The sequence below is a fragment of the Purpureocillium lilacinum genome, assembly GCF_023168085.1.
Source record: "Purpureocillium lilacinum CBS 284.36 DNA, scaffold_4, whole genome shotgun sequence".
Taxonomy (NCBI): domain Eukaryota; kingdom Fungi; phylum Ascomycota; class Sordariomycetes; order Hypocreales; family Ophiocordycipitaceae; genus Purpureocillium; species Purpureocillium lilacinum.
Genome location: NW_027072114.1, coordinates 4,407,795 through 4,433,184, shown reverse-complemented (window position 1 = coordinate 4,433,184; position 25,390 = coordinate 4,407,795). Strand labels below are relative to the sequence as shown.

At 61.4% G+C, this 25,390-nt stretch overlaps 9 protein-coding genes across 9 annotated transcripts; 3 read left to right on the top strand and 6 right to left on the bottom strand.

Annotated features, from left to right (window-relative positions):
• Nucleotides 1-1,738: 1,738 nt before the first annotated feature.
• PLICBS_006505 (uncharacterized protein) lies at nucleotides 1,739-2,537 on the top strand (the record flags this gene model as incomplete). The annotated part of the gene is made up of 3 exons (XM_018328283.1): nucleotides 1,739-1,936; nucleotides 1,986-2,200; nucleotides 2,264-2,537. 3 exons carry the CDS (start codon nucleotides 1,739-1,741, stop codon nucleotides 2,535-2,537), a joined length of 687 nt encoding a protein of 228 aa, XP_018173141.1.
• Nucleotides 2,538-2,860: 323 nt separating this feature from the next.
• PLICBS_006504 (uncharacterized protein) lies at nucleotides 2,861-4,084 on the bottom strand (the record flags this gene model as incomplete). Its single annotated transcript, XM_018328284.2, has 1 exon — nucleotides 2,861-4,084. One exon carries the CDS (start codon nucleotides 4,082-4,084, stop codon nucleotides 2,861-2,863), a length of 1,224 nt encoding a protein of 407 aa, XP_018173142.2.
• A 4,352-nt stretch (nucleotides 4,085-8,436) lies between these two features.
• On the bottom strand, nucleotides 8,437-9,628 carry PLICBS_006503 (uncharacterized protein; the record flags this gene model as incomplete). Its single annotated transcript, XM_018328285.1, has 5 exons — nucleotides 8,437-8,584; nucleotides 8,659-8,721; nucleotides 8,906-8,953; nucleotides 9,031-9,322; nucleotides 9,373-9,628. 5 exons carry the CDS (start codon nucleotides 9,626-9,628, stop codon nucleotides 8,437-8,439), a joined length of 807 nt encoding a protein of 268 aa, XP_018173143.1.
• Nucleotides 9,629-10,383: 755 nt separating this feature from the next.
• PLICBS_006502 (uncharacterized protein) lies at nucleotides 10,384-11,223 on the top strand (the record flags this gene model as incomplete). The annotated part of the gene is made up of 1 exon (XM_018328286.2): nucleotides 10,384-11,223. One exon carries the CDS (start codon nucleotides 10,384-10,386, stop codon nucleotides 11,221-11,223), a length of 840 nt encoding a protein of 279 aa, XP_018173144.2.
• A 310-nt stretch (nucleotides 11,224-11,533) lies between these two features.
• On the bottom strand, nucleotides 11,534-13,186 carry PLICBS_006501 (uncharacterized protein; the record flags this gene model as incomplete). The annotated part of the gene is made up of 1 exon (XM_065600953.1): nucleotides 11,534-13,186. The coding sequence occupies one exon, from the start codon at nucleotides 13,184-13,186 to the stop codon at nucleotides 11,534-11,536; it is 1,653 nt and encodes a 550-aa protein (XP_065457025.1).
• Nucleotides 13,187-13,570: 384 nt separating this feature from the next.
• On the bottom strand, nucleotides 13,571-14,691 carry PLICBS_006500 (uncharacterized protein; the record flags this gene model as incomplete). Its single annotated transcript, XM_018328288.2, has 2 exons — nucleotides 13,571-14,556; nucleotides 14,616-14,691. 2 exons carry the CDS (start codon nucleotides 14,689-14,691, stop codon nucleotides 13,571-13,573), a joined length of 1,062 nt encoding a protein of 353 aa, XP_018173146.2.
• Nucleotides 14,692-15,315: 624 nt separating this feature from the next.
• PLICBS_006499 (uncharacterized protein) lies at nucleotides 15,316-18,954 on the bottom strand (the record flags this gene model as incomplete). Its single annotated transcript, XM_018328289.2, has 4 exons — nucleotides 15,316-15,367; nucleotides 15,429-18,300; nucleotides 18,364-18,865; nucleotides 18,946-18,954. The coding sequence occupies 4 exons, from the start codon at nucleotides 18,952-18,954 to the stop codon at nucleotides 15,316-15,318; spliced, it is 3,435 nt and encodes a 1,144-aa protein (XP_018173147.2).
• A 730-nt stretch (nucleotides 18,955-19,684) lies between these two features.
• PLICBS_006498 (uncharacterized protein) lies at nucleotides 19,685-21,150 on the top strand (the record flags this gene model as incomplete). Its single annotated transcript, XM_018328290.1, has 3 exons — nucleotides 19,685-19,708; nucleotides 19,812-20,047; nucleotides 20,193-21,150. The coding sequence occupies 3 exons, from the start codon at nucleotides 19,685-19,687 to the stop codon at nucleotides 21,148-21,150; spliced, it is 1,218 nt and encodes a 405-aa protein (XP_018173148.1).
• Nucleotides 21,151-21,889: 739 nt separating this feature from the next.
• On the bottom strand, nucleotides 21,890-23,651 carry PLICBS_006497 (serine/threonine protein kinase, CMGC group; the record flags this gene model as incomplete). Its single annotated transcript, XM_018328291.2, has 4 exons — nucleotides 21,890-22,330; nucleotides 22,407-22,665; nucleotides 22,741-22,810; nucleotides 22,886-23,651. 4 exons carry the CDS (start codon nucleotides 23,649-23,651, stop codon nucleotides 21,890-21,892), a joined length of 1,536 nt encoding a protein of 511 aa, XP_018173149.1.
• Nucleotides 23,652-25,390: the final 1,739 nt, after the last annotated feature.

Below are 25,390 nucleotides of genomic sequence, written 5' to 3'. Positions count from 1 at the left end.
TGGTGCATCTGCATGGACAGAGACAAATGCCGATCATGGGGTGGTGCACCGTTACAGGGCGCTCCAGGGTCTTATCCTTGCCCAAACGATCCCGGCAACGTCTGGGGTTGCTATATAGGCAAACCGTGTCGAGGGGGTGATGTCCACACGAGTTGCAGCTGGCGCAATCAATGCACCGGGACAGTATTCCCAGGTGAACAAGACACCCCCACTCCTGCCTGCTCTGTGATCATAGCTAACACATCCAATGCAGACCCGGTTTGTCCCGGCGGGCGCGACTTTGTGTGCTGTGTGAACTGAGCGTGTGTGGGTTGCCGAAGAGACGCCACAGCACGGAGCTATGCACCTGGAACGACCTGGTCAGGAAAGAAAAGCCTCGGCACTGCCTCATATATATGAGCTACTCTAGAATAATGGTTTGGAGCCTAGCCTGAAGGTGTGAGGAGACATACTCGTGGGCCCCTCGGTGGCTCAGACCCGTCACCGTCAATTGAGATCCGTCGGAAAGAGGCGAGGTTCGCGTTTTCGGAATCAGGTACACGAAAAGACAAGACATGACTGTACCATGCACACCTAGCTTTCCAGCTCTTGACGTCCGGAGGCAGAGGTGCACTGCCTTGTTGCAATGAGACGTTCTCTGCTGCTCCGAGAGGGACGGAAGATGCTATGCGTCCATCTCTGCTGCTCCGAGAGGGACGGAAGATGCTATGCGTCCATGTCGCCGTCGTCGCCACACCGTCTCTTGTTTGGCCGAATCAGGCTTCGAACCGCTGCTTCTCTTGATAAATACAACATCGGACATGGAGCCCGAAATAGACTGGTCATTTTCTGTGGCGAATTGTAGTGGCGAAAGCAAGAGCCATCCGCCCGCCTATGCACAGCCGATGTCTCCCCAGGTGCAAACATCATTGGCGACACTATGCTGTCAAAGCGCTCACAAGACACAACCCTGACCTGAGTGCTGCTCTGCGGCAATGAGGAGGTTCGTCTCAAAGGGAGCATACCTCCTCACCGTAGCCAAACGTTGGTTCCGCGATGGGATCGACAAATCAGAGATCGATGCCGCGGTCCGAGGGTCGAGAACAAGCCTTGGGCGCATCTCCTCCTCCTGGCCATTTCGAAGAATGTCGTCGTGCTTCTTGGTGTTCAACTTCAAACATTTACATGTAGCTTATTCATCATCAGGCATTCCCCTAACCCGGTCGAGCGACTCTTGCGAGGATACCTCGGTATTTGCGACCGAGGGCTGCGCTGCCAAGGCCTGGGCTGCGAGCCTGCGACCGGTTCCCCGCGTTTTCTCATGCGGGCTGCAGTACCACAACCCACGAGCCCCAGATCTTCAGATTAGCCTATTTTAGCCATAAACGACGATCCGGAGTGGTTGGTGCGCCGACGACGTTGAGCCTCCTTCCTCTTAGGCCATGTAGTTGACGACCTGTACGCCATGCATTGAATCGCGATGCAAGAGGGTTACGGTTTCGTCAACGAGCCTCGGCCAATGCGTCTATTCCTCGGCACGATGGTGACTCTGGAACTCGGAATGAGCTCAGCTCAGGGGACAGCGAGAGACGATGGGCAAAACACGTATAAAGAGGCCATGATGCCGCGCCCGTCAAATATTTATGCTGGAGATCTTGAGAGGAACTGAGCACAGAATCAACTCTCGCTTCTAGTCTTATCCGCTGTACCCCACGTTGCACTCCACGCTGCACTCCACGCTGCACTCCACGCCTTCATAATGAAGTTTCTTTACGCCGCCATCGCGCTCGCAGGTGCCTCTTGCGCGCTGCCAGCCGCAAAGGTCGACGAGGTCGTCGAGGTCAGAGATCTCGAGGTGCGTCAGAGCCGACTGACGCGAAACGAGCTTGAAACCGGCGGTACCTGCCCCGGTGTCATTTTCATCTATGCTCGAGGCTCAACCGAGTCGGGCAACATGGTACGATGGCCTGACTCTCCGCCTCGTCTTCATGGCACTGATTTGCTAGGGTACTCTCGGACCCAGCGTTGCGGACGGGCTAGAGAGGCAGTTTGGGAGCAACGGCGTCTGGGTGCAAGGCGTCGGCGGCCCCTATACCGCCAGCCTTGGCGACAACTTCCTCCCCGACGGCACAAGTCGCGCCGCCATTGCCGAGATGATTCGCCTTTTTAACCTGGCCAACACCAAGTGCCCCAATGCCAAGGTCGTTGCTGGCGGATACAGGTATGGTCCCGGCTCGCTGCGGTCTCCTGCCATCTGTCACTCACTAACACGCTCGCCATGCAGCCAAGGTGCTGCTCTCACCGCGGCATCCATCCGAGACCTCAACGCTGGCGTCAGGGGCAAGGTTGTCGGCACGGTACTCTTTGGCTACACCAAGAATCTCCAGAACAGGGGCCAGATCCCCAACTACCCCAGCGACCGCCTCGAGGTCTTTTGCGCCGTCGGCGACCTCGTATGCACGGGAACGCTGACGATTACACCTGCCCATCTCTCGTATGGCGACGAGGCTCTCAACGAGGCTCCCCGCTTCCTCATCGGCCGCGTCAATGCCAGCTGATGGGCTTGAATACCCGAGTGAAGGAAGACGGAGCAAGGGATGGGGACCCCAGGCGGCTGCTGGATGCACCCCCGACGAGGCGTGAGTGGTTTGGTGAGCTCGGCCGGCCGTAGCGAGTGCGCTTCTCTTTCAGACCGTACATTTATGTTCCACATATTCGAGAAAAAGAAATTTTGGCCACAGTATTCGCAGACGATGTTATTCATGATCCGATTTGCCGCCCTGCACGGGGCATCTCCCGACTACACTTCACTGTCGTGTCAGGTGCGAACCGAAGCCATAGACGGAGCCTCCACCATAGGATCATCGCATGCAAAGCCATGCTATCGCCAGCTTACGTAGCGGCTTCCTTGAATCTTGCGCAGTCTTCGTAGGCCATACCTCCAGATGACGCCGATACCAAGCCACGATGACAGTACGAGCACGGCAAAAGCCAACGTGCTCTCTTCGAAGAAGTTGACCACGTTCATGCCGTACCAGCCTGCGACGAGTGTCGCCAAAGACATGCCGAGCATGGCAATCTCAATCTTGGCCTCGAGAATCATGATTTGGTTTCGACGAACGTTTAGGATGGAGCGAATGGCCTCTTCTGTTCGCCGAATGTTCTCTTTGGTGGAGGTGGCGTCCTGCACGGTCGTGTCGTTGGTCTTGAAGAAGGCCTCGAACATATACTCGACCTGTTGGTGGTCGTGCTTCGGGTGAGGCCGCCCATCCTTGTTGTCTGTCAAGTACATGGCGGCCATGTCCTCGTCTTCGTTGAGGATGTCTTGTACGGCGTCTCGGGTGAGGCGTGCCCGCTTCTCGACGATTGCCAATCTGCGCGTAATGTCGAGCAGATCGCGAAGTAGATGCAGCTCAAAGTCGTCCCGGTGAACAGGGGTGTCGCGCCTCGAGTCAAACTTTTCCAGGGCGCTCGTTGCCTCCGAGTGTATTTGCAAGAACTCCGCCTCCAGTGATGATGTGACGGCGGACAAGGCCGCTTCCAACACACTCAGCTCAAAGGGCTGCTCTTCCATTCCCTGATGCGGTTGGGTAGCAGCAGCAGCAGCGCGAAACCTGTTCTGCACCTCGTGCATGAACACGCGGGCAATGACGCTGTCCTCAACGCCTTTCACAGGGAAGCATAGCATCCTATCCGCCTGGATGATGAGGCGGAGATCGAAGAGGTGCGCGAGGATGGAGCGCTCCCGAATGATGAAGTGTGTGAGCGCGCCATATTGAAGATCAAAGGTGCGCAAGTCCCGGGTGCTGAGACCGTACTCCTGGGCAATGTCAAACTTTGTGCGGCGCTGCGACGTTTGCGCACCATCCCGCGAGACGACAATGTAGTCAATGGATACATTTCCGTTTGTCGGCGTTCGCGCAAGGTCGAGCGCCAATTGATACAGATCAGTGTCTTGACTTGTTCGCTCCGTGGGCGCTGGCTGGCGGGGCCACGGATGGCCGCTGTGGAACGCTCGTATTACCGCGGGCTTTGGGGCGCGCACGACCGCGGGCGAGAAGGTCAGGACGGAACTTGGCCGGTTTCGCCGCAGCTGACAGTCCATTCGCAGTCGTGATGGCCGGACCCAACGCCATACACGTGCAGTGCAGATTGCTGAGGGGCTCTGGGGAGGCATCCTGTCTGAATGGCGTGTCTGTCGCTGGACTGGACTCACTGGAGTATGGGATGTTTTGAACTCTGTTGACGAGTGTCCTAAGGTTACGTAGTTGCTGCAGGCGGTGGATCGGTCCGCTATTCGAATCCCGAGCATGCAACGGCAACTCGCGCTGGCGGCGGACGAGCCAGTCACGTGAGCCCTGCCAGGAAAGGCATCAGCGGATTCAGTTTATTGGTAGCTAGGCACGCCGCAGAATGCGCTTGAGCTGAAGCACGTCCATTCGTATCTCTCATATTTATATTGAGTAGTGCTATTTGTAGAGCCAACTTTTGCTAGTTGTAGAGCCCATAGCAGCAACGACAGCAACGACAGCAACGACAGCAATGGCAGCAATGGCAGCAATGGCAGCAATGGCAGTAACGGCAACTTGTATCAGTTATGGCAGCAAGCGCCTGTGGATCCCATCAATTTCCCCCGGGGGGGGGGGGGGGGGGGGGGGGGGGGGGGCACCTCGACGCTGCATCTACGTCTGCAGCTCGACACGACTCGCCCGCTCGGCCCTGTCGTATCATCGACGTCCTGATCACACCGCGCGTGTTCTTACACCCAAGGCAGACTCTAGCTGTCTCTTTCTATCACCGTGTAACAGTTGGCCACACAGGCCGGGGCCAGCTGGACGGCTCACGTGACGCCGAGCCTGCGGGGACAGTTCCCCAGCGACTCCCCCCGACGCATCGCCAATTGAGCTCTCCAAGCTTCAGTCTCTGACCGATAGCGACAGTAGCAGCCGCAGCCCATTTATACAGCTATTGCCTCTCTTGCCTGACTGAGCCTTGGACAGTCGTGCTGTCGTTACACACCAGGTCTCCCCCTCGCCGTTTCACCAAGCTCGGCCAAAAGGGTATCCACTTGTGCTTGAACAACAGCCTACTGTCTCGCTTCACTTTCGTGTTTACTATGTGGTAGCCTGGTAGGCCGTGTATATGTCAATGACCTGGACTACAGTGTACACCATGTTTGTCGGGTGGATGAAGGCATCATGGCACCCCGATGCGGCAAGACCTAAAAGTCCGCGTAACGCTACCGCTCAAAGCAAACCCAATGTAATGCGAGCCTCCCCCTCACACTGCGCGATGTCTCACACCACAAGCTATCAGAAACCTTCGCCTTCTCCGTCGAACATCTCCATCTGTATCCGACTTCAACTCCGTTAAAATCCGGTAAACCTCGGCTGCTACAAGGCAGGAACTGTCAGTCACGCTGCGACAACACAATTCGCGCTCCGCAACATGACATCAAATCGAATGCGCGTGAGAAGTGGATCTCGCAATTGACGTCCACATGCGCCTAACAACAGACAAACTCCTCCAGATTGCCAACCCGCTTGCAGCACTGACTGCAACACTCCCCGGGGTCATTGATGTCGCAGGGCTCTAGAAGAAAAATCTCGTGAGCAAAAGGCCACAAGACAGGCTTTGGTTACTGGCAGCATACGATTAGAGGGCTGGCAACAGAATCCCGTCGAGCCTCCAAGCGTAGAAGTGCTACACTGGCCCGTGCAGCAGGACCCAGCTGTGGAGCTTTGGCAACTTTCTGTTTGCAATCCAGTCAGGAGACGAGAGTCACTCTACGGGCAGGCCCGAACAAACCTCTGATGGCCCTGCAGCTGCACACCCCGTTGACGCAACTCGTTGAGCACTTGTACGCAAAGTTAGCGCTCGTCATCCCGAATAACTAGCATGGACGCTTTATGTGGCAAAAGAAGATCGTGTCGAAAAGCATTTGGCTGCCACACGCGGTACATGTCGAGGTGGACAACGTACGGTTTTTCCGCAGGCGCCGCAGTTGTTCTTGTCGGCAGACGTGTCAATACACTTGCGGTTGCAGAGCTTCTTCTTCGTCGACGTGCTTTTGGGACCGCACTCATAACACGGGCCCTTTCCAAGTGCAGCCTGCGCTATGCAGGCCAGTCCGAGGTTGGGGAAGTTGTCGGGGCACCACTTGAGGCAGGTGAGGGTACGCGCTTCATTGCCCGTCTGCGGCAGGGCCCAGGCCGTGGCGGCTGTTTCCACCGATTAGCCGCGTCGAGCGCTGGGGCTAGCATGCTGTTGCGTCTGCTCATTCTTACCGAAAGCAAGCGTGATGAGGGCTCGAAAGGGTGTCATCTTGGTCTGCGCTTGTGATGGAGAAATTGATGGGTGGGACGAATGCATGTACGGGCGCAAGGAATCGGGGATCAAGGACGGTCTCGATCCCGTAGGAACCAACTCCTCTTTTTATCTCGTCTTCATCCCTCGCCTCCGACGGCCCGGGGTGATAGGAGAGGTATCAGGAAGAGTCCATGCCGTACGGTGACCAGCGTACTCCGTACAGCGGCTGAACATGGCATCCCCATGGTGGCGCAGAAACGTCCAAGTGCTACTGCGCGGAGACAGCGCCGCTGGCGCTGACGATTAAGCTTAAAGAGCTAGGTCGTGGCTTGCGCAGAAGGCGGCAGCTGAGAGACCAAGTGCCGTGGTAGTTGCCGATGGTCCGACGCAGCTGGACTTGCGTCGAGGTCCGCGGCCACGTCAACAGTAGCTGAATGATCCAGGTGACCCTCCGGCATTGGGGGACCATGGACGGGCTGGGCAAAAGCAATGGTGGAGCGGCTTGCACTTACACCGATACGCTTCTGGATGTGCCGCCAGCGCGGCCCGATCGATGTTTGGCGCCCCCCCGCGTGAGCGGCTGTGGCCAAAGGCGGGCCCAGCGCAGTGGAACACTGAACGTCGCAAAGGCATGCGCCGATGGACTGGAGATGAAGCCCCGGCGAGCCCGCGTCGCAATCGCTGCAGACAATGCAACGACAGAGGAGTTGCCCAGCTCTACATCCAAGTTAGGTCGGGACTTTTCATATCTGCGCAAGTTATTCCAGGCCAGAGTAAGATTCCTCCTCCAAAGGGCCACTGATGAGGGAGGGCGTGAAGGGCACAGGCACGGGCGCCGCCAGTACCATTCGTGGCAGCAGTGCCGCAGCACTCCACATCCCGATCCGAGGCCACGTCCCGAAGGAAGTCAATCTCAAAGAGCACGAGCACCCCTCACCGAAGCGACTGTTCGACGTCTCAGCCCGACCGCACTAAACAAGTTGGTAAATAAAATTGGCGGCTTTTCCGCCATCCCCGCAAGTTTGCACTTCCAAGTACACAGCCGCAGGACGCTACTGTACACGTACGTCCGCCACTCAGCGATTTCTTTCTCCCGCCATCGACCCTTTCGCAGCTCAAGAAAAAGTCGTCTTTCGGAGAGATGCTCCCAGACGATGAGCCGTCAACGTGTTGAGGCTCGCGGCGCCGAAAGTTGATGTCTTTGGGGTTTGTTTGATGACGGAGTATTCGGCCCGGTTCGCGTTGCAGACCACCAGCGCTCCGGCGGCTGGTCTGAACATGAAGCGGGTCTTAAGTCAACGAATGCCGCACAGCACTATTCGAAGGCTGTGAATGGAGCCTTTGTGGTTGCCAAAGATGGACCCTCCGAAAAACATGACTCCTCATGTACACCTGAAAGCCGTACACGGTTGGCCTGCAACGGGGTCGATGTGTTGTGAGCGAGACGTGCGCAGTGGAACTCCGTGTCTGTTTGGTCTCACTGAGCAATGTGGTCAGTGGATATTATAGAAACGAGAATAGCAGTAGGGCCAGAAATAACATCGAGCGCAAAAGAGAGTTCATGCAGCTATGACAATCCCTACGGATCGACTGAAGCTTTCCACAAGACATTGCCTCAACCTTTGAAGCCCTTCATCCAAACCGCGCAGGGGCTCTGCCGCGGTCTCGGCGTCTGAGCTATGTCGAATGAATTGACTCTATTGTCTTTGCATCAGCACCTCAAGCTGGCCCCAGCTCTCGCGTTGGCAACCCATGGAGCAGCCATTGAGTCCCGGCTCTCACTCGCTGGGCCTAGTATCGACAATTCTCTGCAGTCCAACGTCTTGTTGAACGTTTTGCAGACCCAACTCAACGAGGTTTGGCGGGCAACGGCTTGAGGATTATTGATGCGCCAGTAGTAGCCACTGAGCCTTTTGACTAAGTCGAAGCACTCACCGCGGTTCATAGGTCGATTACGAACTGTCACTTTCACTTTGCTTCCGTTGTCCTATCAATAAGCAGAGTTGTGGTGAGACTTGGTTTGCGATACTAGAAAAGACCCGTCACTAGTTAGTTCTATCCGTTCCGACCGCCTTGCGTTTGACAAGTTAACATACTAGCTTATTGAATACGAGCCTACATGTAACTAGTAACGGACAGCAAAGCATTTCAGGGCCCCGTCTGCCATGTCTCCGCCGGCTCCTCCTTGACGCCCTTTGGCTTCCTCATGACCTCGACGTACTTTTCCATGTCGACCGAGGCCTCTTTGTGCCACTTGACCAGCTTGTCAAAGTTGATGCAATGGGCGTTGATAGAGCTGCGTGTCCGAACGTTAGCCGCGCTGTTGCTTGCCACAAGTCCATGTCATCCCCGTGAGGTGGCCACACGCACAAGTCTGGAAATGGATACTCTGCACCCTCGGTCCAATGTCTGGTGACGAGATTGAGGTTGTTGCTGTATCTTTGTCAGCGTACATTTGTGGTAATGACTGAGGCAGTGCGTGCTTGCCTGCATGCTATATGCTGGTATAAAATGTCGACGCAGTGGTTGAGGTGCGTCTCGCCTCTGGCGTAAAAGTTTGTGGCCTCGGCTGGGAACCATGAGTGAGCTATGGTCTCAACGCCGGCTACGCCAATACGTACCCATGGTTTGGTTGTAATAGTTGCCATATGCGGCTTGTCTCAGCCTGCAGAGTCGTCAGCTCGAAACCGGAATAGAGCGTTTTTTATTTATTTTTTGGCTTCAGTCATGGGCGGCGCGTACGAGTTGAGGCAATGCAAGTTGTGGAAAAGGTCGAGTGCGGCTACGTAGGCGTTGTCGCCGAGGCCCCAGATGTGATCCTCGAGCTTGGCCACCGTGTCGGGGTTCTTGCCCATCTTGATGATTTGCTCGCGGGTGACTGGGATGGGTCGGATGAGCTCAATGTCCTCTTCCCACCGCTCGTCCGCCGCCGCGTTCGGAAACTGCCGCGCGATGGAGGGCTGGCCGGCCGGCTTGACGGTGCCGTTGATCTTTTTGATGCTCGGCTCCAGATCAATCATGTCAAAAATGGGTGCTGCGCCCGTGAGCATAGGTACCGCAAGAAGTGTGAAGTGGCTCACGTACTGTAGCTCGACGTCTCCCTCAACGCGGCATTGAGGGCCTTCGTCCGTGGACCGCCCTGCAGATACCACATAGTCGCTGTGAGGAGGAACAGCAGAACATTGACCGCCGTCAGCCAGACGGACGTCTTGCTCCGGCGTGTGCCCGCATCGTTCCCTTCGTCCCGCGCTTGCTCTTCCTTGGCGCCCGCAACGTCCGTGCTGTAGGGCAGAATGGGGATGTACCCCGACCAGCGCTTGTAGAGGCTGCTGGCTTCCATTCTGGATGTCGACGCCAAGACGGGGTCTCTGACCAGACTCAAGGGGGAGGGGCCTATCCTGTCTGTCGGGGTGAAAGGGGGAGCTCGAGTGGAAGTGTCGTGGAGTCTGGTGGCCGGGGGGCCGTCTTCTACGACCTCTGTCGTGACGGCGGCCTTTTTCCGACGCAATGTCCCAAGACGGCTCTCCTCAACGGGCCCAAAAAAGGAGAGCGTACGAGATGTCAGAGGCTATTCTAAGCACTGTAAGGCTACGCAAATGACGACGGAACTGGCTCCGGGATATGTCATGTGTCAGATTCTGCCGGGACCAGCGCACGTGGCGGCGAGACACACGAGCAGATGGGGGACCCGGATTCATCACCTCGAACTAGAAATCGTCATAGAACACATGTTTCCTACGAGATTGTGCGTCGTTTGTCTCTGAATGGCCCATGCAACAAGGCGGTCCATGGTAGAGCGAATAGTTGAGAAGGGTCCTCCCGTCGACCAGAGTTCATGTTCAATAATATGAGTAGTCTTGAGCGCATTTGATCGGGGCGTTTTCTGGCCAGAGCCTGTGTGCTAAATTTCAGAAATCTATCGCAAACCACTCAGGACGACGGCAAGTCCCAGAACCGCGGCTTCTAGCCGTGACATTTGGAATGCGATGTGAAGAGAGAGGACGTGGAATACTGGGTGGTGCACTCCGCGATCAATTGGGCTTGTGCTGACGCTTCTATAAATTGGGATTGCCACATCCGCCCTCCGCCAGCAACATGAAAGACATCAATTTCATCCCCCCGTCAGACATTCAAATTTTTCCCAAGGCCAACACATCTCGCTCGAGGTCCATCATCATCATCATGCGCGTCTCGCTTCTCATCGCTGCCGCCACGGGCGCCTTGGCTCTCCCTCGCCCAGGCGGCGAGGTCCAGCCCCAGCCCATGCAGAAGCGCTCGCCGTACAAGGACACGGACAAGGAGGTCGCGGACCTCCCGCCTCTCCTAGGCGAGGCAAGCAAGCACGTCGACAAGGTTGTGGGCGCGCTCCCACTCTTGGGCGGGCGCTCCCCCGAGCCTGATTCCGGCCGTGAGCTCTCCAAGCACGGCTACTACACCGACACCGACCGGCTCGTGGAGAAGAAGAAGCGCTCGCCGTACAAGGACACGGACAAGCAGGTCGCGGACCTCCCGCCACTCCTAGGCGAGGCAAGCAAGCACGTCGACAAGGTTGTGGGCGCGCTCCCGCTCTTGGGCGGGCGCTCCCCTGGGCCGGACTCGGGCCCGCTCTCCCGGCTTGACTACGTGAAGCACGACCAGCTCACGGAGAAGCGCTCGCCGTACAAGGACACGGACAAGGAGGTCGCGGACCTGCCGCCGCTGCTGGACCTCCCGCTCCTAGACGAGACAGTCAAGCACGCCGACGAGATCGTGGCCGCGCTCCCGCTCGTAGGCACGCGTGGCACGGGCAGGGAGCTGTCTGGAGAAGGGTACCACACGCAGGTCGTCGGCGCCGCGCAGGGCAGGAAGCGCTCGCCGTACAGGGACACTGACAAGATTGTGGCGGGCCTCCCGCTGGGGCTGGTTTCCGACATCCTCGGCGAGGACGAGGACTAGAGAAAGAGCGTTGCCTCCTTTGGCGTGGCCAGGCTGCTGCCGAAATCCGGTTAGACAGCGGTGGGCGCACGGGTACGTGGAGTGTTGGGTCCGCAAGGGGTGTGTTGGTGCTCCGGGCAACGGGTTGACGGGGTAATAAGTAAATGCGAGCCGTCAAGTTGGACTCTCATGTTCGAGCGATACAGTAGCTGTGACGTTCCTAGTAATATAGTTTCTCGGAAAGTTCACGGGACGAATAGTCAGTCATACAGAACAGGTGCCGCATCTTCATAGCTTGAAGGGGGTTTCCACACGACACATGCTCGCATGCTCACAGGCCCGCCGCCCGCGCGAGGTTCTTCAGGTCCGCTCTCCTCATCCTTGCGGAATCGACACGGACCACGTCGCGCGGAAACCAAGCGTCCAGCTTGCCGCCAGGCCGCCCCGCGCCGGGCTGCAAGTCCTTCTCCTCCATCCCCAGCATCATGACACCGACGGCCGTGCCGCACAACCACGCCCAGACCATGCCCTCGCCGTTGAAGCCAGCGGCGACCCACTCTCCCGAGTCGCTCTTCGTTTTCTCGTCGCCACCAGGCAGGCGGCCCACGAGCGGCATCAGGTCGCCCGTGAAGCCCATCACGCCCGTCCAGACCTTGTCCGTGCTGCCGCCGCCGCCCCACCGCGGGTCAAACACCGTCGCCATGCTGCCGCGGACGTGCATCACGGGGAGCGCGTCGACGCGGCTGTCGTCCCACACGCCGAGCTGGTCGAGCCCTTGCTCGCGGCTGTTAAAGAGCCCTCCCCCCGCCATGACGTCGCCAGGCTCGCCCGTCTCCGGGTCCGCGGGCCGCTGCGTGACGTAGTCGAACCCCGGGCTCGAGATGACGGACCAGGAGCGGTTCCCGTCGCAGCGCGGAAAGGACGCGCCGGGCCGCTGCGCCGTCATGTGTCCCAACACGCCAGTGAGGCGGCCGCGCAACGAGGGCACGAGGTGCGGCGCGAAGCCGTTGGTCGCGTGTAGGACGTGGCGGGCATGCACTACGCCGCGGGGCGTTTGTACCTCGTAGGGACGAGACGGATCGGACCCTGTCCGCGACACGGCCTCGGCGGGCGTGTGCGTCTCTATGGACAGACTGGGATGGTGGGCGAGCAGGTCGTTCCAGACGCCGGTGACGAGGCGAAAGGGCCAGAGAGCGCCGGCTTTGTACGACAGGGCCCCGACGACCATGTCGTTGACGCCAATCTGCTCGGTCAGCGTCCCTTTGACTACGGTGATGACTGATGAAAAGCCACGTACATGCGCCTTCGCTTGCTCGCCGTGGAGCACGCGCACCTCGATCTCGGGCATCCACGCCTTGAGCGCGTCGACCTCCTCGGCAGCCTTGTCAAAATCTTCTTGCCGAAGAAACAAGTCCACCGTCTGGACCTCCCTCACCTCCGCCTTGGGATAGCTCTTGCCCACCTCGAGCAGACCCGGCAAGTGCCTCATCTGGAAGCGCACCACGTCACGCGCCCGCTCCGCGCCCAACCTGCCGCGGAGGCGCGCAAACTCCTCGTAGGGAGCACACTTGATGTGCCCGCCATTGCGCCCCGTCGCGCCGCTGCACAGCTGGCGGGCCTCGAGGACGACGACGCGCAGCGGTGAGTGCGGCGGGGAGGAGGCGGCAGCGGTGGCGGGAGTGAGAGTGGAAGCGGATGCCGACACCTCGAGCAGGGACTTGGCCGCGGCCGCGGCGGTGATGCCGCTCCCGATGATGACGACGTCGGCCTCGCGCGACAGCGTCTCGCTCTGCACGTCCGCCAGCGCCGGGTACGGCGGGTCGACGAGCCAGTACGGGGACGTCGGGTGCGGGACCGGCAGGCCCGGGTCCGAGGACGCGCGGGCGAGCAGCGCGTTGTATTTGCCGATGAGGGCGGCGACGGCCTTGGCCACGTCGGAGGCGGCGAGGAGGCCATCGCCGACGAGCGAGACGACGGCGCCCATGGTGAGTGTTTACGGACTCGGCTGAAAGATGCGAATAGGTAGGTTATACATTGACGATACAATATGCCGTCAGTCGGGGTTGGGATGTCGACGCGTCATGTCTGCTGACGATGATGGATGGGGTTGATGGCGATGCAGGGAGGAGAGGCTGGCGGTTTGCCCGATCGAGACGAACCATCCCGCTGTGGCGGGGGCCCTGGGGGGGACGAGCCGCTGCCCTGCTGCCGCTGCCGCTAGCTACTAGGTGCCTAACACTTACACCACACATCCATCACCTCCACCACCATCACCACCACCATCCACCACCATCCACCACGGTCCACCATCACCACCGGCATCACGACGCACCACCCACAATGGATATTCTATTGCGAGCCCTCCCGCCTACATGCCCGCCCCCAGCGTGTACCCGCCGTCCACCACCACCGTCTGCCCGCTCAGGTACGTGCACCCCACCACAAACAGCACCGCCTGCGCCATGTCGCGCTCCTCGCCGGGCCGGCCCGCGGGCACGTCCTCGCCGTGGCTCCTCGCAAAGTGCCCCCGGTCCAGCTCGCTCTTCTGGTCGCCGCCGCTCTCGCCCGCCGTCATCTCGCTGGGGAATACGCCCGGCGCGATGCCGTTGACGCGGATCTTGAGCCGGCTCTCCTTGACGCTGCCCTTGGCATCGCCATCACCATCACCATCACCATCGCCGCCGCCGCCCTCACCACCCCCCTCCGTCTCGCGCACCCCGACGCCCTTCTTCTCCCCGCCGCCGCCCGCAATCTCCGCCGCCAGCATGCGCGTCAGGTACACGGCCGCCGCCTTGCTCGCGTTGTAGGCAAAGTGCCGCTGCGAGTGCTTGATGAGGCCCGAGACGCTCGACACGTTGACCACGGCGGCGGACCAGCCCTTTTCGCGCTCGCCCGCCCGCTGCAGCTGCGGCGCAAACGCCGCCGTCACGAAGAAGCCGCTCGTCACGTTGGTGCTGTACGTGCCGTTCCAGTCGTCAAACGTGCTCTGCTCCGCCTCGAACAGGCTGCGCCGCACGTCCTCGGCGCTCGCGTTGGCGTCCGTCTCGACCTTGGCGCTCGCCACGCCCGCGTTGTTGACCAGCACGTCGAGCGCCGCCGCCGGCTGCTTTGCGCCTTTCCCGCCGGCCTTGGTCTCCTCCTCCTCGTGCGCGACAAACGACGCGTGCAGCGCCCGCACGCCCTCCTTGGACGACACGTCGCCCGGCAGCGCCACGATGCGGCCCGGCAGATCGCGGGTGTTGTACGTCTCCACGACACGCTCCAGCTTGGACGCCGTCCGCCCGACAATGTAGACCTTGGCGCCGTTCCAGGCCAGCGTCTGCGTGATCATGAGCCCGATGCCCGATCCTCCGCCTGCGTGTGTGCGCTGTGAGCGACGGTGCATTTGTAGAGTATCACACGGGGAAACGCACCCGTCACGAGGGCGACCTTGCCCGTCAGGTCAAACAGGTTGCCCCGGAGGAAATGGCTGCCTCTGTCTCCCGACATGATTCAGCGTTTCTGCCTGTCGTGGCTGTCGTGTTTGGTCCTACTGTTCCGTCGATCGGTCAATGATGATGTGTGTTTGTAGGACGCGGTCGAGGCAATTGCGTCAATTCATACACATTCACAGTCTGGGCGGCGCAACGAACCTCATGTCGACTGTTGCACGTCTATTTAAACTCCCCAGCCAGCGCCGTTTGAGTTCGCCGTCCGCCCTGTGCAACGGCGTCATTCATCCCCCCTGCCGCTCCATCTCGATCCGTGGCGGCAGCGTGAGGTCACCGACCCGATCATTGCGCCACACGCCCGGATCAAAGCGTCCGCGTCGCCCCCAGGTCTCTGTGGCAGTCCTTAGACTCAAGGTGACGGCTCGACTTGACACGCGCACCCAAAACCCACTGCCGGATGGCCGCGTCCACGGTACTACATCATATATTCATGTACAGCAAGTGCCTACTAGGGCATTGTCGGCACCGGTCACGACGGCCTCTTGTTTAGACAGACAGGTCAATATCCCACTACAGGTGCGCGAGCGAGCAAAAAGCCCGTTCCATGGCTACACCGTCCATGCGTCCTCCCTCCAACGCCGCGCCCAATGTCCATGCGGAAACACGCGCCCCGTCATGCTCGCTATCGCACTTCAATGTGTTGCACCGCGTTGAGCCATTTCTGCTCGTCCGCCCTGTGAAGTCTCCGTGTTAGCCAGCCGTGACGTGACGCTCCATCGCCTGCTTTCCACTTACTTGTCAAACTTGAGCAGCTTGCCCAGCACCGGCACCAGCTGCGCCCGCAGCCGTCCGTCCTTTTGCTCCAGGAACTGCAGCAGAATCGTCTTCAGGTACATGGTGTCGCCGCCGCCGCCACTCCCGCCGCTGCCGCCGTTGACGCCGCCGCTGCGGTTCGAGTCCGTCGACGTCCGCGACGACGAGCCGCCGACGGTGCTGCTCGACAGCATCTTGGCCTGCGCCGTCTTGAGGTCCCGCGCGATCCGCTCGTACCGCTGCCGCGAGTCGTCGAGCATCTTGCGCAGGTCCGCCCGCTGCTTCTCGTTGTCGCGCAGCTGGCCCTCGGACGCGTCCAGCGCCGACCGCAGCTGCGACACCGTCGTCCGCATCTCCTCCGTCTCCGCCTCCGCCTTGCTCTCCACCGCCTCGAGCTCCTCCCGCCGCCGCTTCCACTCGCGCTGCCGCTCCTCGAGCTCGTCGCGCTCGTTGCCCAGCGTCTTGACCTCGCGCTCCAGCTCCCGGATCCGGTGCTTGAGCTCCTCCGTCTCCCGCGACTTGCGCCGCGCCAGCGTGCTCGACTCGTCCTCGATGCGCTCCCGCTCCTCGATGGCCGCCTCCATCCGCCCCCGCATCTCCCGCACCTTGCCGTCCGCCCGCTCGTCCACGTCGGCCAGGAGCCGCCGCATCGTCTCGCCTTCGCGCGTCCGCTCCTGCAGCAGCCGCTGCACCTCGCCGAGCTCCTCCTCGAGCGACTCGGCCTGCGACTTGGCCTCCTTGAGCTGAGTCGACAGCTCCGCCGTCTGGTCCCGCATGCTGCCCAGCAGGCTCTGCGCGTTGGTGTACTGCTGCGCCTTGAACTCGGCCTCTTCCTGCGCCGCCGTCTTCTCCCGCTTCATCTTGTGCAGCTGCTCCTCCAGCTCCTTGACCTTGGGGCGCAGCTTGTTGACCTCGTCTTGCGCCTTTTGCAGCTCTCGCTCCGCCTTTTCCGCCTTTGCGCTCAGCTCCACCTTGTCTGCCTCGGCGCGCCGCAGGTTGCGCTCTGCCGTGCGCTTCGCCTCCTCTGCCTGCTGCTTGCCGGAGCCCTCCGCCTTGAGCTTCTCTTGCAGGCCCTTGACTTCCGTCTCGCGGTCTGTCGAGAGCTGCTGCGCCCGTGATGCTTCGCGATTCAGGTCCTTCTCCTTCTTCTCCATCTCCTTGAGCTCCTTGACCCTGGCGGCAAGGTCCTCTTTGACCGTCTTGAGCTCGGCAGATTCCTGCCTCAGCGTCTTGAGCTCCGGCTGCGCCTTTTGCAGCACCTCTCGCAGGTCCGAGAGGTCCTTGAAGCGGGTCTGCGCCAGTTGCTGTGCGGCGCCCAGGTCCGACTGCAGCGTAGCCGACTTGTCCTTGAGGTCGTCGTAGTCTTTTCGTAGCGAATCCATGTCGGCCTGCAGCTTGGCGCTGGCGGCGGCATCCGTAGTCGAGGCGCCCATCTTCTCTTCCAGCTCGGCAATCTGCTTCTTCAGCGCCGCCTTCTCCGCCTCGAGCTCCTTGATCTTGTCCTTGGCTTCGACGTGGTCCTGGCCAATGTTGAGCAGGTTCTCCTGCAGGTTCTCAATCTCCTCGCGGAGGTCCTCTTCCGTCTTGCGTCGCTGCGATAGCTTCTCGATCTGGGTGTCCTTGTCCTTGACCTCGTCCTTGAGCTTGGCGATTTCCGCCTCGAGCGCGGCACTCCCCAGTGCATCACCAACATCGGCCGCCGGCTCCGTCGCCTCGCTCGTAGCTTCTTCGGCGACAGCTGCGGCGGGGCCCGCACCGCCCTTGCCCTTCTTCTTCTTATTCTTCTTCTTGGACGTAGCCGCGGTCGACGGTGTAGACGCAGGCGCAGGCGCAGCATCGGGGGGCTTCGCCGCCGGCGTAGACAACGGTTTCGTTTCCAGCTTCTTGGACAGCGCATCCATCTTGGCCTGCGCCTCCGATTTGTCCTTCTTGAGCCCCTCAATCTGTGTGTTGAGGTCGTCAATGAGCTTCTTGGACACCGTCTTGGCTGCGTTTGCCTTGGACAGCTCAGAGTCGAGGTCGGCCCTCTTCTTGTCGGACGTGGCCAAGGTGCTTTCGAGTTCTTTGACCTTGGCCGCGTGAGTCTTCTTGTCCTCCGAGGCCTCTTCCTCGAGCTTCTTCAGCTGTGCCTCGGCCTTGGCCAGCTTCTCTGTCAAGGTAGAGATTTCCTTGGTCCGCTCGTCCAGCTGCGACTGCCACGAGTCGCGGGACGCAGCCGCATCGCGCGACTCGCTCAGCTCCCTCGTCGCGTTCTCAAGGTTCGCCACGAGACCGGCGCTATTCTCCTTGACGGCGGCGAGCTCCTTCTTGAGGTCCTCGGCCTCGGTCTTGAGCCGCTCAATCTCGTCCGTCTTGGCCGCGACGTCGGCCTGCAGCTGGGGAATCTCTTCGTCGTAGGAAAAGAAGTCCTCGCCGTCCGTCTTTTCCTCGACGGCTTGCGCCTTTTGCTTGGGGGAGAACATGCCAATGACTGATGCCACGGGCGACTTGACCTTTTCCGGCGCCTTGTCCTCCTTGGTGTCCGTCGTCGCAGAGTCCGCCGTGGGCTTGTCCGTGTCCTCTGCGGCGGCGTCGTCGCCTGACTTGCCCGCCTTGACCTTGTCGAGCTCCTCCTGGACCTGGGCGAGCTTATCTTGGGCCTCGTCGTGCTTCTTCTTGAGCTCATCCTTGTCAGCAGAGACGCGCTTCAGCTCTTGCATGACCATGTCGCCCCGCAGGTTCAGCTGGTTGAGGTACTCGACGAGCGCGTCCGGGTCGCCAATGGACGTCAATGGCGTGTTCTCGCGGAGGGCCTTCTCGAAGGGCTCGATGGCGGTCGCGCGCTTGTGGGCGACTCGGTAGGATCGCAATAGTTCTGTGGGTTGTCATTGGCACAACTGCGCCGTGCAAGGGCAATTGGGACCTCGGTAGAGCCTACCAGGGTACGTGGCCTCGAGCTTCTCCAGCTTGCGCAGGCGCTGCTTGATCTCGGGGCTCAGGTCCTGCGACGACGACGACGACGACGACGACGTGCCCCGTCCTGCGCCATCCTCGCCGTCGCCTTTCGCCCTGTCCCCGGCGGCGGCTTTTGAGGCGTCCGCATCGTCGGGTTTGGAGTTCGGCTCGCCCTCCCCGTTCTTGACCGCGACGCCGTCCTTCTCGGGGACCTGCGGCTTCGGCGTGCCCGCCCTGCTGGGCTCGTCGCTGTCGTCAATCACAAACGCCGCCGCGAACACGGCCGGGTCGGGATTCGGCGGGGCGGCATCGGTGTTCGTAATGTCGGTAGAGGGCTTCTTCGCGCGCGCCGGTCGCTTCGCGCCGCCGCCGCGGGAAGACGTCGAGCCGGACCGGGAGACACTTGCGGCGCTGCCCCCATCGGTGATCTTCTGCTGGCGGGCCTGCTCCTCGGCAATGGTCCGGTCGATGGCGCCTCGTATTCTCTGCACACGCGGCCATGTCAGCAGCTGGCCTGCGTCGAGGAGGTTGTCTCCGTCTCTCGAGGGGGCGGTGATGAGCGCACCTGAAACATGATGGTTCGTCGACCTCTGTCGGTCGACCGCTATCCAAACGCCTACGCCTGCGGAACCATGAAGCGACGCGAGCGGAGCACAATTTGTCGGAGGCTGTAAGAGAAACTAGAGGTCTACAGCTGCGCGCATGGCATCGTCGCGGCAGCCAAAGGGTAGGAGGGCAGTGGATGTTGGGGAAGACCGAGGCTCGTGCTGGCCACCAGGTGAAGCCGAGTTGGACGATGGAGTCCAGCGCAGGAACACAGCACAGGTGTCCTGTACTGTGGCGTAGCGGGTCAGTGACCGCTGTGGTCGCCTGATGGAGGTGTGGCTGCTGCAGGCCCGGGGGGGCTGTGCGCCGTCAGAACGTCCACGGGCGCTGGGGACCAAGTGAGGTGGCCCCGGCCGCCAATGAAGTCACCCGTCGCCATGGAGGCTCCCGTCCTCCAACCTACTAAGCTGCCTGGGCGACATGGGGGGCCTGTGCTGTTTTAGCGCCGCAGCCCACCCACCCACCGCATCACCGTCACTCGAGCAGCTTCTCGTCGAGCTTCGACCTCACAGCATCCCGCTGCGCAGCGCTCTTCTCCCCAGCGCCCAGCTCACGCGCCGCTTCCTCCACGATACGAAACGATCTCCTCTACTCCTTCCTGCTCGTGGTACAGCAGCGGGCGGTCTCTTCAGGCGCTGCTGCGTGTAGACACCAAGCTCTCCCCTTCCCGGGGCCGCTCATCAACTGAGCCCGCCGAAATGGTGTCCTTTTGGCCGTGGAAGGTCCGTCGACAGAGATATGCACACACCACAGCTCCTCCCCTTCTCCCGCGCCATTCTCCGTCACGCGTGCCACGAAAAGACTGACATTTTGCCCGGTCGCCAGAGGGACTCGTCCTCGACCGCCTCGTTCGAAAAGACCCTGTCCACCCTCTCCGTCAAGATCGCCGACTCGCAGTCCCGCCTCGACCGCCTCCGCGCCAGCTCCCGCCGCGTCAAGGTCCTCTGGACCCTCTACCTCGCCTTTGCCTACACCGTCTACGCCATCGTCCTGCTGCTCGTCGTGGGCTATGCCAACCTCGGCGCCCTCGAGTGGACAGCCCTCGCCGGCGGGCCCGTCGTGTACGACCCCTCCTCCCCTCTCCAACCCTAAAGCTCATCCTCCTGCTCCCCTCTTCCCACGACCCTCTGCTGGCCCCGTCCGTCCGTCACGCGCCCGCCAACTCTACATCGCTAGCTAACCCGTGCCCGTCTCCCCGTGTTATAGCATCTATCTCGTCCGCGCCCTGACGACGGCATACTTCACCTTTCGCATCGAGAGCGTCTCGGCGCGCCTCAAGGAGCACCAGGAAGAGCGCGCCAAGACGATCCAGAAGCTCAAGGACGCGACCAAGTACGACTCCACCCTCGAGCTCATCGAAAAGTACGGCGGCGAGGGCGGCGGCAAGAAGAAGAAGGGCGGCGGCCCCGGCGGGCAGGACGACAAAGGCGTGGCGGCAGCCGGCCCCGGCGGCGGCGGCGCGGGCAACAAGGGCACCACCCCCGGCAGGACGAACCTGCCCCCTCCGCCGACCGCAAACATCCAGCGCCGGCCGCCCGGGCCGTCGTCGCCCTCGCCCTCGCATCCCGAGCAACAGCATAGCCCGAGCCGACCCGTCGGCAGCGCCGACGACACCCTCGACCCCACGGCCGAGTTTGCGCCCAACGCCTTCGCACACCAGCAGCAGCCCTTCACCGCCGCCGACGGCCCGTCGTCGTCGACGTCGACGTACCCCCCGCAGCAGCAGCAGCAGCAGTACGCGTACGCGCCCCCGCCACAGGCCTCCGAGCCGCACTGGTACGACCGCATCTTCGACGTGCTCCTCGGCGAGGACGAGACGGCCGCGCGCAACCGCATCGCCCTCATCTGCCGCGCCTGCCGCCTCGTCAACGGCCAGGCCCCGCCCGGCACGCGCTCCCTCGCCGAGCTCGGCCCCTGGAAGTGCATGGCCTGCGGCGCGCTCAACGGCGAGGTCGACGAGGGCCGCCGCATCGTCGAGGAGGTGCTCGACGGGCGGGCCAATGCTGCTGCGTCTGCTTCCGGCGACGAAACGGGCGACGGCGAGGACGGCGAGGACAGCGCGGCGGAGGTGAGCGAGAAGGATGCCAAGAATACAGGTTCGGAAACAGGCGGCGGCGGCGGCCCCGCGGCCGGAGTGAGGGCCCGGCGCAAGAACAAGAAATAAACGAGCATCGCGGCGCGTTGATGGTTTTGCAAGACAGATTAGGAGTCCACAGGCGTTGCTTCCCAAGAAAGCGCGGCGTACAGTCGGTCAAAGAAGAATATAAAAAGAAAAGCACCATTCCTCAACCCTCACGCAACGGTCCCGTCAGCGCAGTGCAGTGACAGACGCATCAGCGTGTTTGTAACCACTTTCACGCAGCTCCAGTCCATTTCCCCATGATGGCAATACCGAGTAAGGCATATTCACTCGCTCGGGCAGCCCCCGCTGTGCTGTTTGGCAATAAACGTAACAAAAAGACACCACACGTCATGTGCAAAGTCTATCTATCATTCATACCCTCCCCCGTCGTCCCATGTTCCCTTCTCTGTGTCCTTGCGATTCCCGTTTGCCATGCCCTTTCCGTCCAGACAAGTCAAGTCAAGTCGTTGTGACAGCATCTCTCTCTCTGTGTCTCTCTTCCATCCAGTCCAGCTAACATAACCCTATCGCTGGGGGCAGCCGCACCGTTCAAGCAGCTCATCCCGCAGCCGAGGTCCAGGGGACATGGATCGTCCGTCGTCCAAGCAAGACCCAGAACGTCTTCCAGCTTTCCCCGAAACGCGGGCAACTACAAGGCCCACGGGCCGCCGTGTCTCTACCCAGACAATCAACACGCCAAGCGCAGCGACGAGGGGTGGTGACGACGAGTCGGACCTCTGGTGTGGTGGCGGTGGCCCTTGTCCGCGAGCGTGCCGGCTCCTCATCGTTTCCGTACTTCCGTCGCCCACCCGTCAATGCCCTCGCCCCGACCGCCGACCTCGAGGCCCTCAATCCGCAGGCCCTTCATGCCCGGCGTGTCCTCGAGCCAGCCGTGCCCCGCCATGCCTCCGGCGTTGGCCCGCTTCTCCGGCACCAGCTCAAGCATTGGCGTCAAGAAGGTGGAGATGCGCTTGGCCTCGTCCTCCTTGAAGTGGTATTTTTCCCGCAAGACGTCGGGCAGCGCCCAGTGTCGCAGCCGATGGATGTTACGCAACTCGCCCTTACGGTTGAAAATCTCCTGACTCCACTTTCCGCTCAGGCATAGCGATCGGGGGAACGGACCGAGAAGCTCGATGATCTGCGCAATGTGGTCGTCGTCTTTTCCGTACTTTGTGCCCGATTGGGGATCGAAGAGGTAGTCGCCGGTGATGAGCTCAAACACCTACGGCGGCGGTCTTGGTCAGCTTCGCCTCTCGCCGAAGCCAGACAGATGCGCTGCGGCGGCGCGCGGGACGTACCATGCAAGCCATGCTCCAGACGTCTGTACTGGCCCCCCACTTAGCACCGAGAATGACCTCGGGGGACCGGTACTGCCTCGTCTGGATGTCATTTGTGAAGTGGTGGTTCGTCCAGCACGCGTTTCCGAGATCCGCAATCTTGACGCTGATAACGTCAAAGGCGTGCGGGTCTTCGGCCTTGCGCTTGTCGCCCGTCGAGGCCGACGAGCTGCTGGACTTGTCGAGCGAGATGCCGGATACTTCGCGCGAGAGGATGTCACTTTTGGGGGGGGGGAGGATGATCAGCATCGGCGCGTCTCGACGGGTGCGGGCGCGGGGGTAGCGGAGGACTTACGCAGACTTTTCCCGCTGCTTTTGCGATTCGTCGCCCGACTTCGGTGATGAGTCCTTTGTGCTCGTGGTGCCTGCCAAAGACGAGCGAGCGTTAGGGGTACGGTCTCTTTCTACACAACGAGGGGAGCAAAAGGGCGGATACGCACCCTCGTTGAGGACGCCGGCGAGGCTGGGCTGGGAGCCCGAGGAGGGAAAGAGGTTGTTCTGGTTAAAGGTGGCGTTGAGGGGAGACGGCAGGGGCTGGCTGCCGGTGATGAGGGTCCGCCGTCTCCGGCGGCCGTTGCGGTTGTTTTCCTTGTCGCCCGGCTCGTTCTTGACCACCTTTTTGACAATCTGCTCGACGTCGCCAATCTCGATGAGGACGTTTTCGGGCTTGAGGTCGGTGTGGATGATGCCGCACTCGCGATGGAGGTAGTCGAGGCCGAGGAGGACCTGCTTGGTGATTTGCTTGACGAGGGCCATGGGGATGCCGCGGTGGTTCCAGCGCTTGATGAGGCCGAGCAGGTTCTCGCCGAGGACCTCAAAGACCATGCAGACGTGGGTGCCGTTGGGGCCCTTGTGCTCGAAGGAGTCGAGGAGGCTGACGACATGCTTACGGCCGGGATGGTCGGGTTTGGCCTGGACAATCTTATTGAGGAGCTTGATCTCGTCGATGGCTGTCTCGGTGTAGTGGGCGGCGGAGCGGACGACCTTGAGGGCAACGTGCTTGCCGTTGTTGTTGTCGCGGGAGAGCCAGACGGTGGAAAAGTGCCCCCATCCAAGCTTGCGCACGACCGTGTACTTGCCGTCCTTGAACTTCTCGCCGATCTGGACGGGGTGGTAGCCGCCCTTGCAGTAGTCCTCGGAATCCTCCTCGTCGGCCGTGTTGTCGGCGGGGTCGTCGACCGACGACGATGACGGCGAATGGGCCATTGCGCCGGACAATTGGTGGGCTCTGTATGCGCGCGCCGGCGAGGGCGAGAGGTCAGCGAAGAGTTTGGTTGCGATGATGATGCGGCGCGCGTCCGGTTCAGGCGGAGGAGGGGGGGAGGGGGGAGGGGGTTAGAAGCAAAGGTGAGAAAGGTGTGTGTGGCGGGCTGGCTGTGGCCGGTGGGCACGGAGCGGGCGGGCGAGCGCGCAATGGGGGGAGACAATGAAATGGAGCAGAGGATGCGTTGAGGCGAGTTGAAGCGGGCTGGTGCTGGTGCTGGTGCTGGTGCTGGTTGCAGGCGCTGGCGCTGGCGCGGGTGGGATGGATGGCGGGGGCGCCGACAGGCTGGGCTGGCGCGCTTGACGGAGGTGACGGGGAGGCGGGCGGGCAGCGTCAAGGACGCAAGGTGAGGTGAGGGACGGTCAGGCAGGCAGGCAGAGAGGGAGAGAGGGGTGTTGAATGGACCGCCGTTGCGAGGGGGGGGCAGAGAGGACTAGCCCCAAGTGAGTGAAGTGAGGTGGGCGGGCTGGCCTGGGATGGCTGGCTGACTTCCAGCGACCTCGACTCATTGGCGGTCGCGCACCGACGGCGGCGGCTGCGGCGACAACGCCGACGACGACGCAACTGACGATGCCCGATGCAAGGACCCGAGGCGCGCGCGCAGCCGCTGGCCAGCCATCCCCACGGCCAAGACAAGCGAGCAAGGGGTGTCCGAAACCAAAGCAGAGCATCAAACCCCGAAGTGACAGTGACGGCGATCAAGGCAGTAAACAAAAACAGTGACACCAGAGAAGGGAGTGGGGGGGTAGCAACCTCGACTTAAGAAAGCTCATGATGATGAGTGATTATATGCGACGGCACCCGTCCTACATGGCTCGCGCCGCCGCCGCCGTTCCGTTGCGAGAGCGACTTTGCTTTGCCAGCAGGGCTCGGGCCGGGCGAAGAGCAGATCGATCGCGCGCGCGTGCGAAGGAGGGAGAGCAAGACGGAGCCGGGTCGGGACGAAGAGATGCGGGATCAAAGAGTCGAGCTTGCGCTTGCGCTGGGTGGGAGCTTTGAGGCACTTGCTGGAGCGGTCGCGCGGGCTCTGCTGGCGAAACGGACGAACGGGGTGGCGGTGGCACCGGAGACGCCCCCACGTCTGGAGCAGTAGCAAGAGGAGCAGCAGGAGCAGCCCGACGGCCAAGCAACGAGGCGAGCTAAGAGAGGCGTTTGAGGGAAGAGAATGGATGAGGAGACGATGGATGTGAAGAAGCGAAGCAGCAGCCACGGCGGCAGCACGGGCAGTGGAGATGGGGCGAGAGACGACACGGGATGCGATGGACAGGCGTGGCGAGCCCAGGTAACCAACCCCAGGTGGAGAGGAGGAGCAGCGGCCAGCAGCACCTGGGCAGTCCAGGCAAAGGATGGGAGCCCGTGAGGAACACGGTACCGGCACTGGGGCCGGGACCAGCAAGCAGGCGGGCAGGCAGGCAGGCAGTGGAGGGGCAGCAAGACAACCTGGAAGCTGACAGTGCCCACTGCCTAGTCGTGCCCTGCCCGAACGTAGGCGGCAGCGCTGGGCTGGCCAGCCTGGGGCGCCCGACCCCGGCTCCACTGAAGCACTGAGGCAGTGACGGGCTGAACGGAGCCTGACGAGGTCAACCGCTGACGGGAGTGGAGCCACTGGCACGGGGCAGCGATCAACACGGGCACGACTAGGTGGCCGGGCATGGAAGGGAGGGGCAGACCGCGAGCGAAA